Below are 14,691 nucleotides of genomic sequence, written 5' to 3'. Positions count from 1 at the left end.
GGCCGGGCTGGGAGAAGAATGGGGCGGCGGCTGCGCGCGTGCGCGGAAGAGAGCTGAGGGGTGGTTAGGCCGTCGCTGGCCGGGCTCGAGGGAGTTGTGAGAAAATGCAGGTGAGCAAGCCGGGGGGCGCGACGTCTGGAGGCTGCGGCCGTTCGTTCGTCCCGCTGGGTCTGCGCCGGCGGCGGGCTGTCCTTGCCAGACCTGTGGGAAGCGCCGGGCCCCGCAGGCACGGGGAGGCCACGCGCGGCTAGGCCGGCGCAGGCGCGGTGCGGACGGGCGGGCGTGGTCCCGCGGGTCCGCGGGCTGGGCGTCGCCACGCCGTGTGTCCCACTCTGGAATCTCAGCCCTGGGGGCTGCCTCTCCTTGAGCTCGTCTCCCGTGCGGCCTGTGAAGGCCTCTCCGGGTCTTAACTGAGAGTTACTTCCTACTTGTTAACTCTCTTAGCGAGCACCTGAGCAGGTGTGTTGTGGACCCCTTCGCGGATGGAAGCCGAGGCTTGCACGAGTGGAGGGTCCCGCCTGGGGGGTGGGGTGTCCCATAACATAACCCGTGTTCTGACTCCACCTAGAGCAGGGTGAGGGGTTATTACACCCTCCCCGCAACGTTGGTGTTCAGGTGGAGAGGTGCGCCCCCTCTGGACTCCCTGGCTTCCAGAGCTCAGCCCGAGGGTCCCGCAGCCCAGTTACTTTCCATCTTAAAATGGATAAAACCACATCCCCCAGTTTTGTTCTTTCATTGTATCAGGAATTTGCTAATGGAATTTGACTAAAACCTACGGAAAAGTGGGAAAAAATGACACCGTGGAAATGGATGCTTTTGAGAAAATCTCTGACAACTCAATTTGGTCACTGTTGAAGGACCCTTCGCCAGAGTCATTCTGCTGCCTCCCGGATCTCGCTGTGGTCAGGAATCCTGAGGGACTCATCTCTGACTCAGCGGCAAAAGGGAGATGGAGTTAGTATGGGTTTGATTAGGGGCTGGAGAGGACGATCATCTCCAAATCCAGCGCGTCTGGTGAAGAGGAAACTCAGGGCTGCCCTGGCCTCCTTTGCATCCTCTGTCCTTCAGGTCTCGGCTTAAAAACATCGCCTCCTTCCTGACCACCCTGTGGAAAGGATTCTGTTCGTATTTTTTTTTTTTTTCTTTTTTTTTGCTTTACGCGGGCCTCTCACTGTTGTGGCCTCTCCCGTTGCGGAGCACAGGCTCCGGACGCGCAGGCTCAGCGGCCATGGCTCACGGGCCCAGCTGCTCCGCGGCATGTGGGATCTTCCCAGACCGGGGCACGAACCCGTGTCCCCTGCATCGGCAGGCGGACTCTCAACCACTGCGCCACCAGGGAAGCCCCTAGTTTTTCTTTTGACATATTTCAGCAAGACTGGGACAAGGAGCTGGGGCTGAGGCCTGGTTATCCCTGTGCCCTTTCCACAGCTCCCTGGTTTCATATTCCAGACCGGGTCCGTTAGCAGTGTTCCTGCCAAGCAGTGCCAAACCAGGGTTTGGGCCGCTGGGTTCTGGAGCTAAGAGCCCACTTCGACATTTATCCTTCTGACATTTGATCCTGGTGAATTTGACTTGTTCCAGCCTGGCGCTGTGGCTGTCCCAGGCTTGTGAGGATTAACTAGGTAGATACAGGTAAAGGGCTTCGCAGGGTCCCAGCACCTAGGACTCAATAAGCAGCAGCTGCTGTGAGCTCTTCCGCGGGGTCTCAGCTCTTCCTCTCAGGATTGGGCGTTAGAGAGTCAATCAGGCTCTTTTCCCTCTGATTTTCCTGCAGCCACTCAGGGCTTTAGGATGCTTGATCTCCTCACTCAGGCCCTTTGCACAGGCTGGTCCCTCTGCCTGGAAAGTAATTTCCTAAGTTTTCACTCCTCTTTGTGGTTTCGTCTCACCCTCCAGTCATGGTTAAATGTCACCTCTTCTGAAAGAACGTCCTTGGCCATCCTGTGGAATGCAGGCCCCCTGGAACGCTCTAGCTCAGCAGCCTGTTGGTCATTGCATTTGCCATAATTTGTAATATATCTCTTTGTATATTTAATTATTCATTGCCTATTTCTTCCTCTCACCTGTAAAGTAGATGACTTTGGCATTCACTGTGCTTCCCTACCATCTAGTACAATAATTTACATATAGTAGGTATTTAATATCTGCGGAGTGAATCCCTCCAAGTCATTAATGAAAATACCGGAAGCCAGCTCAGAGCCTTGCTGTTAGCACTGATGCCGATCTGCACATCATAGCCCGATTTTTACCCCAAGACAGGAGGATTGGAACAGGGGTTGTGGGTCTTTTGACACTTTCTGAGAAATAGGCCACAGAATAGTTTGGTGTGAATTCCCCTTCCCACCACTTTCCCGTTTTTTTTTTTTTTTCTTTCTTTTGCGGTACGTGGGCCTCTCACTGTGTGGCCTCTCCCGTTGCAGAGCACAGGCTCCGGACGCGCAGGCTCAGCGGCCATGGCTCACGGGCCCAGCCGCTCCGCGGCATGTGGGATCTTCCCGGACCGGGGCACGAACCCGTGTCCCCTGCATCGGCAGGCGGACTCTCAACCACTGCGCCACCAGGGAAGCCCCACTTTCCCATTTGACCCCTCCTTACCCATGGCGCCCTCCACAGTGGACTTGGCACTCATGGTATCCTTGGTCCACCTGCTCTAGGACCCCAATGCAGACACCGAGTGGAATGACATCTTACGCAAAAAGGGCATCTTGCCCTCAAAGGAGAGTTTGAAAGATCTGGAGAAGCAGGCAGAAGAGGAGGAGCAGCGGGTCCTTCAGCAGTCCATTGGTGAGCGTGCCGCTACTCGTTACTGCGCGTCTGTCTGCTTAGGAGACAACTCGCCAGGCCTCTCACTGCTTTGGTAGAAGGATCCTCTGAGCAAGAGCTGGGAGCCAGGGCTTGGAGTGCTGAGCTGGATGCTGCCTCTGGGATCTCAGGCGGGTCGCAGGGCATCTCTGGCTTCAACTTGCTGGGCCACAGAATTAGGGGGACTTCAGAGGCCCCCTCCGTTTCCACAGTTCCTCGTCTGTTTCGGATGAGCGCGTGATAACCCCGAGGAAAGTATTTCCAAGTCTTGACTTTCCTGGTCTGTGATTCACTTTGGATAATGTCATGGAAATCTGCTCAAAAGCTTTTAGTGTTTGTATTCTCGTGAGGGTATACTTTATCTTTGTGGTCTGATTACGAATATTAAAACAGCTTGATTTGGGGAAGCATAAGATGTTTGCAGTGTACAGGGTCTAGGAGAGGGGCTTTCTCACATGTAGCTGTATCACCTGAATCGGAATCCCTTGGGGTGCTTGTCCCCCCCCCAAAAAAAAACACACACACGCAACAACACACAGAACCTACTGAAACAGAATCTCTGGGGGTAAGGCCCAGGACTCTGCATATTAAACCAGTGCTTCAAAGAGTTTCTGATTTACGCCAAAGTTTGAGAACCATTGACCACAGGGGCTAGGCCTTTTGTCCCCTGTTGACTTGTTAGAGCTAATTTAGAGAAGGATTTATTACAAAGCGTTTATCCTGCAAATGTTTACTGAAGGATTGCCGTGTGCTGGGTGTTGTTCCTAGGCAGTGGGGCTTTAGCTGTGCACGGGTCGGACAAAACCCCCTGTCCTCTTGGAGCTTACATTCTAGCGGGAGAGACAGACAGTACATGATACGTGAGTGAAATGTAGGAAGATAAGGCAGGAAGGGGCCGGAGCAGGGGGTGGGTATAATTGCAGAAAGGGTCAGAGAGGGCCCCCTGGCAGTTGAGTAGACCTGAGGGAGGTGAGTGAGAAGTGGAAAGCATGTTGGAGAATCCGCCAGGAAGCCAGCAGGACTGGGAGACAGTAGTAGGAGCTTCAAAGAGGCAACTAGGGTTCGGACCATTTAGGACCTTGTAGCTTCTAGTACGGACCTTGGCTTTGCTGCCAAATGAGGTGGATGTCACTGGAGGTTTGAACAGAGGAGTGACGTGTCCTCTGTGTCGACAGCACCGTCCTGTTGTTGCCTTACTGAGTGCAGACTGTGGGGAGGCGAGGCAGGAAGTGGGGAGACCAGTCTGGAAAAGGCTGCAGTGGTACCTTCGGCAAATGGTACCATTGGCTTGGAGCAGTGCGGTGGGTGGGAGTGGCCAGATCTGGGTGTGTTGTGAAGGTAGGACTGACAGGAGTTGCTTATGGATCCTATGATGGTGTGAGGGAAGGTAAGTCAAGGATGACTGCAGGGCTCTGGGCTCGAGCGGCCAGAAGGATGGAGTTACTACCAGCTGAGATGCGGAAGGCTCGGGGAGGAGCAGGTTTGGAGGTAAGATCAGGAACTCTGTTTGGGACACGGTCACTTTGAGATTTTTGTTAGACGAATAGAGATGGTAAGGGAGCAGCTGGGGATGCTGTCCCAAGCCAGAGAAATACGGGCTGGAGGCATAACTTCGGGAGTTGTCAGCACGTTGCTAGTATTTAAAGCTGTGAGATGCGATCAACCAAGGGAGTGAGTATCAATAAGGAAGAAAACGAGTCCAGTCAGCAAAGGGCCTGAGGAAGGGGCAGCCATAGAGGGAGGGGGAGAGGGGGCCAGAGGAAGATGGGCTTTTGGGGAGGAGGTGGTGATGGGTTGGGTCAGATGTGCTCATCCGTTGAGAAGACAGAGGTCATTACTGACCTTGATAAGAGCAGTTTCGGGTAGTGATGGGGTGGGAGTCTGGGGACAAAGGCCTGAAGTGATGTCAAGAAGCAAGGGTGTTTATGGCAATAAAACAAAATACAGATTTTATAGCAGTTGATTAAAAGAAAAGGTAGAGCTGCCTAGCACTCACAAGAGAAGACCAGGGGATAGCCCTTTCACTCTAGGAAGGGTGTGCTGGGGAGGACCTCAGCGGGTATCCTCCATCTCCCCAGAGGCATGAGAACTGTTATGCACCTGTCCGTGAATGTCTGTGCTTGAAGGTCCGGCCAGGTTAGCTCAGGCAAATACAACTCTCCTCTTTTATAAACTTGGGAAACTTCCCGTTTGTATCCTTATTGTGTGGAGGTAAGAGAGCCAGGCCGGCAGCTGTCTTTTAAATACACCCTCCCCTTCTTATTTACTAGTGTAACACCTTAAGTACTCTTTATTTGGGTTTTGGTGGGCTGGGGATCTTTTGGTGTTGCATGCACTCCTTTAGGAAAAGAGTGAAGCGAAGAAAACCAAAATGTGTTTGTTCATCTTTCACATTTCTGGTTTCTTGCCAACTCAATGACATTCAGTGAAAACTTATGAAGACATGACTTTGGAAGAACTGGAGGATAATGAAGACGAATTTAATGAGGAAGACGAACGTGCAATTGCAATGTACAGGTTAGTGCCACCCAGAGGGACTGCTTGGCTTTTTGTGTGGCACTAAAATGTGTGTCCTTTGAAACATTAATAAATCTGGCAAATCGATAAATAAACCTGGACCTTTACAAAGGTTGCTGTGTGAAAAGGGTGGTGTGTGTGTGTGTTTGTGTTTGTAAGATGTCTCTCTCTTCCTTCTGTTGTGCAGGCAGCAAAGACTGGCGGAGTGGAAAGCAACCCAACTGAAGAATAAATTTGGAGAAGTTTTGGAAATCTCAGGAAAGGATTATGTTCAAGAAGTTACCAAAGCCGGTGAGGGCTTGTGGGTCATCTTGCACCTTTACAGACAAGGGTGAGCTGATCTCATGACTGTATTTAAATGTTAATTTGAATTTATATCTTGAACATCTCAGGCTTAATCCACCCAGGAGGTTTTTTTGTTTTTTGTTTTTTGTTTTTGCGGTACGCGGGCCTCTCACTGTTGTGGCCTCTCCCGTTGCGGAGCACAGGCTCCAGATGCGCAGGCTCAGCAGCCATGGCTCACGGGCCCAGCCGCTCTTCGGCATGTGGGATCTTCCCGGACTGGGGCACGAACCCGTGTCCCCTGCATCGGCAGGCGGACTCCCAACCACTGCGCCACCAGGGAAGCCCTGTTTTTTGTTTTTTTAACTAGTGTTTTTGTTGCTGATTTGCCCAAACCTTATAGCCTAATTTTTGTCTTAAGACTTTCAAATTAATATGTGACTAATAGGAATGCTTTTGTTACAGTGTAGCAGAGGAGACTTTTTTTTTTTTTTAATTGTAAATGAATTCCTCAGTCACTTGTCCCTCTGGAGAAGCTCAGGCATTTCACAATTCCATGTAATGAATCACTCTTCGTCGATGGTGAGGGCAACCTTTGTGAATTGTCCATGGCGAGTGAGGCAGTGGACCCCCAGCGCTTCTCTCCTCCAATTTTATTACCATCCTGTGGAGTCTAATGCTTGTGTAGGGAGTTTCTTTGAAGCAGGAAATGCTTTCTGAATCACACATTGTAAGCCTTGAATGCTCTCGCCTATAGAAGAGCAAGACAGTTACCTTTTACGTTGGAGCTGTGTTTCTAACTTATTCTTCAGTCAAATTAAGTTGGGCTTTGGATTTTGAGTTCCTCCCTTTGCCTAAACATGTTAGAAAGTTTTGTCTAAATGTTAGTTCATCTTGGCTGGAGTCATTATGAGGTTTTATGTAGGGCAGAAGGGTAGTTGAGATTTATTATGTACAAATGCAGAATCACAGTTGGCTTCTGTTTCTCTTTTTATAGGATTCCCCTGTGTGCCCTGATAAATCAGCACTTTATTGGACTTGCCAGGAAGTTTCCTGATGTCAAATTTATCAAAGCCATATCAACCACCTGCATACCCAACTATCCTGATAGGAATCTGCCCACAATATTTGTGTACCTTGAAGGTGATATCAAGGCTCAGTTTATTGGACCTCTGGTGTTCGGTGGCATGAACCTGACAATGGATGGTAAGGGCCTCTTTGAGGTGCGCGTGGGAGATGGGGAGGAGGTGCTTCTGTTGACGAGGGTGCCTGTTTCCTAGACACACATTAGGATGACTTGTCAGATTCACCTTTGCCCCCATGCGAGTGATTGTAAAAAGGGAAGAAGCACGTTGAATCTGTCATCTTAGACAAGTCATTGGGGGCAGTTACAACTGGGCTCTAGTAATTCTCAGTTAAAAGAGGGCACAATGGACTTTAAAATATTTAATATTAATGTCTGATGTGTTTTATTTGTCCCTACAGTTGAATATGTTCGTTTTTACTGGTAGCTCAAGATCACATTGTTCATTTCTTGTTTAATTCACATGAACGTTATTAGTGACACATGCTTATACGTATCTGCATATGTACAAATGTACATATATATAAATCTATAGAAATTTTTTCTCAGTTGAATAGTAGCTTTTAAATTAAAAGTTTAGGGCTTCCCTGGTGGTGCAGTGGTTGAGAGTCTGCCTGCCAATGCAGGGGACACGGGTTCGTGCCCCGGTCCGGGAGGATCCCACATGCCGCGGAGCAGCTGGGCCCTTGAGCCATGGCCGCTGAGCCTGCGCGTTCGGAGCCTGTGCTCCGCAACGGGAGAGGCCACAACAGTGAGAAGCCTGCGTACCACAAAAAAAAAAAAAAAGTTTATTCTCCCTCTTAACTCCTGAAGGATATGTTTTTTTTTTCTGCCTGTTACACAGGAGGTGTTAAAATACATATGCACACGTAACATGAGAGAGAGAAGCTGAGGCCTGCAGGTTTCTTGATAAGTCGAATTCTTTATCTGTTTAGTGAAATAGTATGTCCAACTGTGCTTTAGTTAGTAGTCTTTAGAAATGTGTGTTAAAATATGACTTTATATTCTACTTTATGTAACTCTTTATGTAAGATATTCAACTGGGAAAAGTATAAACATATACATACATACATAGACACACATATGTTACATCAGTTATGCATTATTCCAGTGTTCAGAGGCATATGGAGTTTCAAACTAAATATGGGTTTGCTTCTTATTTTGGTCTTTTTGCACATACCATGAGGGAAGAGAGATAGGTATGCAATAATAATTATAGTTTTTATTTCTAGGAAAAGTTTCATTTGAGGATTAGTGAACATGTAAAATAATGATTACTGCATATAAATGAACAGTAACATTAAATACATTCATTTATACATATGTGTGAATTTAAATATATTCTTAAGAATCAGAAATCTTAAAAAAAATCATTTTTAAGAAATTTGTTGAATTTTTATCACACTGAACCAAGGTACCTGGAGCTGAAAATACTGGTGGAGCACTTTGAATTAACACGGCTCAGTAAAATTGGTGTTCAGATTTTAACAAGTTTCTAATTGGTAGAGCATCACTTTAACCAGGCTATTTGCAGTAGAATCTCTCAGCTGTCCCTCAGTCCTGCCTGGGGTCTTTTCTGCAGTGGAAAAATACATCACTTGATTGTGCTTCACAAGGTCTCACACCCATGTGGAGTTCCACTGATTACAAGAGCATAAAATACAGGAGCTGTGCCTTTAGTCACTGATTCTTTATTTTCTGGTACTTTTAAAAATTATTATTACTTGGAACAAATGTATCAGACCTAGGATGTCATCATACATTGAGCCTTTGACTCTAATAGGTTAAGATATTGGACATGAGGTTTAAGAATTTCCTTTTGTTAACTAAATTTAGATTTAATGATTAGAGTGCCAGCAGGACTGTGAAAAGTATTTCCTTTACATGTTTCATGCTGATTTCTTTCCTGGGAAATTGTGCAAGCCGAGAAACTAGCTGTTAGAAGATAGATTTAGTCTCTGTTTTTTATTTTAGTTATCATAGAGGTTCAAATGTATGTAATATCCCATTTGACCTCATCTTCTGGAAAAGTGTTTGCAGGTATTTTTTTCCTTCTTAAGGTTCTGATTTTTCCCTTTCTTCCAGGCACCTTATAAATATGGCCCTCAAATTAAATTGTCATCAAATGTTGATGATCGTAGCTTCTGCTTAGAAAAACACTGTGGCTTGAGGGCCCCATGCAGACTGTGTCTTAGGCAACTTGCTTTTTCTTTATCATGTAGAGTTGGAGTGGAAATTGTCTGAGTCTGGAGCAGTCAAGACAAGCCTGGAGGAAAACCCTAAGAAACCCATAGAAGATGTGCTGCTTTCGTCCGTGCTGTGCTCCGTCCCCGCCAGGAGGGCCAGTGATTCCGAGGATGACTAAGGCTGCGGCCCTGGTAACCTGATGAGCTTGCTTGATGTGACACATCATCTGAATTTTTTTTAAAAGGAACAAGTAGGAACGTATGGTTTGGTTTTAGCCTTTTATAACTATGTTTCAAATCTCATAGATCTCAGAAGCAATCATTGCTGGGAATCCTTTTAAATTTCTTGGAACTCTCTTTTTAAATTAATAGTATTTCCTTAAGGAAAAAATAAAAGCCAGATATTAGTATGGCAGGTGTCTATGTTTTCCTCACTTGTATTTTAGGTAAGCTGTAAAGCTGTTCACTATTTGTTCACATAAAACTATAAAAGAAGAAATATGGAGGGTTTTTTTTTTTAGTAATGTGAGTAAATTATACAGTGGAAAATGGCAAGGTAAGCTTTGCATTTATATTATTATTTGTTTTTATTCTTTTATAGAGGTAGCAACAGGATTATTAACTCAAATAAAATACAGGTGTAATTGGTAGGAAGAAGTCTTAGTATTTATCCTATTTAGAAGAAATAGACAATAATTTTGGGGAAACAAATACTGCCTTATCAAAGCAGTAACTAAAAGATTCCAATTTACCGCCATTTGGGGTAAAATATTTTTTCTGGTTAAAGTAATTTTTTGTCTCAGGCTGTTGAGACGTCAGTCTCAGTTACTGTAAAAGGTCACCTTAAATTCTTTTTTGGAAATAGATATAAGCACACACATTAATAGATAACGTGTATCTCAATCAGTCAGTAAAATATATAGCAAGATGTTTTCTGAACCAGAATCCTCTTAGCATTTACCACTTCTTGCCAAATTGACATTGACAGAATAATTAGGGGAACTGTTATTCCCTAATGCTTGTGTTGAGTGATGTAGTACTCAGTGCTGGTTTGACTCTTAAAAGTATGAATCAGAGAGGGCACAAAGTTCCTTCAGATTATTGTCCTTTATTTTTGCCGTAATTTGGAAAATAACAAGCAGCTGTGACCCACTTGATCTGTCCGAACGATCTGTGTTAGTGACTTTGTTTCTCTACACGTGAGAGCCAGCACTGCTGATGAAAACATACTCTGTGTCATAGTCTTCCTTGAAGAGTTTCTCATGAAATTTTAGTTGCAGGGTCGAAATAAGCTTGGTCAGTTCTGTCAGTCGTCTACTGGTCCCATGGGTGGGTTTTTCTGTTGTCAGCTGCCATCAGAGTGAAGTGCGGTGGTGCAAGCGTGGCTGCTGCATTGGCCTGAGAGCTGCGGTGCACATAACTCCCGGGGGAGAGAGCTGTGCCTGAGTGTGGTCGGGGGCTGCGTCCACCGTGACAGGGCAGCAGACTTCATTCCACTGCGGAGCCTGTACAGGGTGTGATTCTCAACGTATGCTGTGCCACTTTGATCTGTGTTGCTGTGAAATCTTGCCTCCATGCAGACTCGGGCACTTGGTTTGCACTCAGAAGCTCAGGTGTCCATGGACTTGGTTGATGAGCTCTGTCTGACCACACTGCTCCCAGGCCCCAGGAAGCTGTTCAGTCGTTCTGACTGAACTTGATTTAAAAAGGGGAAGAGAGCAACATGTCTGTCCTAGAATTAGTATTGTGATTTCGCACCTGTCGTGCAGACTTCTGCAGGTTAGTTAATTCTGGGAGACTTCGCTGTGTTACTACCATTAACTTCTTTCTGTTTCATTTGGAGCATTTGTGATGTGCTAGAGGTGATACAGCTTGGCTCTTAAGCATTGAGTTTGTCTCATTCCGCAGCAGAAACACACAGCGACCAGGGAACACCGGCAAGAAAGATCCTGAAATTCTGTCTCCTGGTGTTGGCAGGAAAGGTGTATGGGGAAGGCTGTGGAACAGGTGCTAGGAAACCCTTTCTAGTATTGGTGAGAAGTGGTTCCAGGAAGTTGTGATAGTAAGTAATTGGGAGAAGTGAGATGGAATAAGACCCTTGCCCCTCAGCATCAGTGGGTGTTGGTTCCAGGAGCCCCATGGGGTATCCTTGGATGTTCAGGCCCCTCGCAGCTCACTCTCCAGTCCTCAGAGTGTTTTCAGTCCGTGGTTGGTTGAATCCGCAGATGCGGAACCTGCAGATACAGAGGGCTGATTATAATCAAATACAGTTGATTCTTCTTTATTTTCCTTATTTTGTAGAGGAGAAAAAGGATACGGTTAGGTTGTATACACCCATCTCATTGCAGACCTGAATTTACACGCCCTTGTGCTGAGGTTGCAGACAGAACGGCTTCCTGGGGCATCTTCTTCCCGAAGTGCCTCAGAGAAGTCGTCCTGGATGCAAAAGACACTTTATGAGAGATGCGAAAGGGCTGCTTAGAAGGGGGTCCTCTGTCACTAATGCCTCAGTTTTTCATCATTTATTACTTCCAGCTTTAAATTCTGTTTTCTTATATAGCAAGCCCAGATTTTGCCAAAGTGCTTTTCAAGTGTGACAGGCCAAATGTGTTTTGACTGTGTCGCCTACTTTTTTTGTTCAATTAATTAATTTATTTATTTTTGGCCTTCTTGGGTCTTCGTTGCTGCGCATGGCCTTTCTCTAGTTGGCAGCGAGTGAGGGCTACTTTTCGTTGCGGTGCGTGGGCTTCCCATTGTGGTGGCTTGTCTTGTTGCGGAGCAGGGGCTCTAGGCGCACGGGCTTCAGTAGTGCGGCGCGTGGGCTCTAGAGCGCAGGCTCAGTAGTTGTGGCACATGGGCTTAGTTGCTCCGTGGCATGTGGGATCTTCCAGGACCAGGGCTCGAACCCATGTCCCTTGTGTTGGCAGGCGGATTCTTAACCACTGCACCACCAGGGAAGTCCCCTGTGTCGCCTACTTTAGAAGCGTGTTCCTATGGAAGTGGTTTTGTCCTGTTTATGGAAACCAGTTGTTCCTCATAAATAAACGCAGCCTTTTCGACAGGTGTTCGTGATGTTTACGTTCACACAGCCAATGGTCCGGGCTTTCCACACTCTGCAGACTGCCCCTGCTCGGTGACTCCACAGGGGAACTGTCACTCATGTGCTACCAGGAGTTCCCTGGGGCCAGTCTCACCACCCATCCCTGCAGTAGCCTCGTCTTCTCTGTGTTCAGCGTCCAGTCAAGATGGGTCTGCTCTCCACGGCTAAGCCAAACCTTTATACTTTTGACCCCATTCTCCTCCACATTCTTTAGGACTTTGTTCTAGTAAGTCATCGTCTATCTCAGCCTCTCCCTTGATGTGGGGCCTCAGGCAGTAAGTGTTTGGGTCCAGTGTCAGGGACTGCTAGTTGCCTAACAAGGGCCAGGATTCCCCAGCTCTGCTCGAGCAGCAGTGGGATCAGCTAAGGATTAAACTCCCAGCCTCCCTTGGTTGCCAGAGGTTGGTTGCCAGAGGGAGGTGGGCAGAAGTTGGCTGGGAGTTCTGGGCAAGCTTCTTAAGAAGGACAGACATTGTAGATGTGATTGCAGCCTCCTTGGGCGGTGGGGTGTGCTTACAGAGCCAGAGCAGAGAGGGTGGTATTTTCGATGCCACTGTGACCCAGCTCTTGACTGCCCTCTCTGGACTTCTCTTGTTGGGAAAGAAGTAACGTCCATCTCGGCTCTCTTAGAGCAGCTTATGCATCTCCCGTTAAAGGCTCCTGCCCTTCAACAGTCAAAACCACAACCGATCTAAGCTTTCTACTCCCCGCTTTCAGACTACTCGGCGAAGCAGAGCAGAGTCTGTTCCCTGCCTCTGCTTCCTCATCATTGCCCTTCAGTAACTTTGTGAACCAGACCAGGACTTCCATTTCCATCTGTGAAAGACCAGATACTCTGAACAGCCCACCTGATGGTAACTCAAAATGTTGGATGGAACTTTTTAAAAATGTTCTTAAATGTGCCACTGAGCTGTCAAGAAAGGAATTCATCCTCTGAGGCCAGAAACAAAGTGAAAGCAGAACTGTGGAAAGATGGGCGAGCCTGTTTACCCCCCAGGGGCACGTACTCTTGGTGACACCGAGCTCCTGTGAGGATGGATTGTGGGGGACAGGTGGCAGGAGATGAGCCTTCAGGGAGATTCCCTTGCAAACAGCTGGACTCCCAAAGGACTGCCTTCAGTCTTGGGGGGAGCCAGCACTGGTTGTAAAGGAGAGCACAAGCATCCCTAAGAATTCAGTTACAAGCCTTCCCTCATGTGGGTGTAAATTCTCATGGTACATGTGATCCAAACATTTTCCCTGTGAAGTTCTTAAGGAGGTCTTAAGTTGTAATGCCCCTGGGCTCTGGACCAAAGCAACTGCATATCCACATGAGAAGAGCTCAGCTTTAATTTAGCCTTCAAACACTTTCCACAGGGACATGAGCTCAGAGTCATAAATCACAGACCCCCAAATCACAGGATGCCTTGACTTCTGAATGAAAGCCAGCAGAAAAAGAGTGCATATAGATTGCAAAGATCGAGGGTGGTGGAATTTTCAAGACCGAAAATAAGAGCACATTTAACATGTTTAAATAAATAAAAGAGTAAAGAACAAGAGTTGCTTATATAAGTCCCTTATAAAAATAAGCATTGGGGGACTTCCCTGGTGGTCCATTGGTTAAGACTTTGCCTTGCAATGCACGGGGTGTGGGTTCGATCCCTGGTCCGGGAGCTAAGGTCCCACATGACTCGGGGCCAGAAACCAAAACAAAACAGAAGCAGTATTGTAACAGATTCAATAAAGACTTAAAAAATGGTCCATATAAAAAAAGTCTTTAAAAACATTAAATCTTAAAAATAAAAGTAAGCATTGGAAGAATGAATTGGTAAACTGGAGAGTAGAGGCAAATAATTACCCCGTAGGTAGCACACAGAGACAAGTAGGTGGAAATATAAGAGTTAGGTGAAGAGATGTGGAGGAGAGGCTGAGAAGGTCTAACGTGTATCTCTTAATATCTTAAAAGGAGAGTATTGGAAATAGGTAATATTTGGAAAGATGAAGGTAGATTTTCCAGAACTGATGAAAGACATCAACCCTCAGAAAGGTATACAAATTTCAAGTGAGTTAAATGAAGTAAATCCACACCTTCATGTATACAGTGAAACTGCAGAATATCAGAGAAATTTGTAAGTGCAGTCAGGAAAGTCAGATTACCTACAACACGGTAACGGTACGGCGCACTGCCTTCTCAGCAGTGGCAGTGAAAGCCAGGAGACTGTCATAGTATCTATGGGCTAAGAAGATGCATCAACAAAACAGAAGCTATCAACCAGGACTTAACACCCAGTGAAGCTCTGTTTTAGGAATGGGGGTGAACTGGACATTTCAGACGTAGAAGAAGTAGGTTTATCATCAAAAGACTCTCCCTAAGGAAATTTAGAGGATTTACTTTGTGCGGAAGGACAAGGATGAAAGCTCTGAGATTCAAGAAAGCATAGCGGCCAAAAAATGTATGGGTAAATCTGAACATTGACTTTACAAAACAATACAAATAACGTCTTATTTATGACACTAAGATGAAATAGAACTGTGAAAAATAGGACAAAGTAGCACACAAATTGAAGGGGACTTAATTGGAGTTTAAATGTTCTTAGACCCTTAAAAAGTATTCAAGAGGTTGGCAAAAATATGGTTTAAAAAATTCAAGCAACAGTAAAATAAAAGCATATAACTTTTAAAATAGTGTGTGTGAGGGTGCTCAGTTAATTCAATAAAAGACTACATTGAAGAATAAAAAG

At 46.3% G+C, this 14,691-nt stretch overlaps 1 protein-coding gene across 3 annotated transcripts in view; it reads left to right on the top strand.

Annotated features, from left to right (window-relative positions):
- Window positions 1-14,691, top strand: part of PDCL3 (phosducin like 3) — a 44,472-nt gene continuing 29,781 nt past the window's right edge. For 2 of the 3 annotated variants that reach the window (XR_013831167.1, XM_079941616.1), the window contains exons 1-6: window positions 1-110; window positions 2,655-2,784; window positions 5,229-5,319; window positions 5,507-5,650; window positions 6,599-6,807; window positions 8,908-9,063. Coding sequence is in view for 2 of the 3 variants with exons in the window: in XM_079941616.1 (XP_079797742.1) it covers window positions 105-110; window positions 2,655-2,784; window positions 5,229-5,319; window positions 5,507-5,650; window positions 6,599-6,807; window positions 8,908-9,050 (723 nt within the window). In the remaining variant the exon portion in view is untranslated. Of the gene's footprint in view, window positions 111-2,654; window positions 2,785-5,228; window positions 5,320-5,506; window positions 5,651-6,598; window positions 6,808-8,907; window positions 9,282-14,691 lie in introns of those variants that run through there. The other variant, XM_079941615.1, reaches the window with a different exon arrangement.

This window comes from Stenella coeruleoalba (genome assembly GCF_951394435.1).
Source record: "Stenella coeruleoalba genome assembly, chromosome: 13".
NCBI classification, from domain to species: Eukaryota; Metazoa; Chordata; class Mammalia; order Artiodactyla; family Delphinidae; genus Stenella; species Stenella coeruleoalba.
The sequence above is the reverse complement of the archived record's forward strand: the minus strand, read 5'-3'. Positions and strand labels throughout refer to the sequence as shown.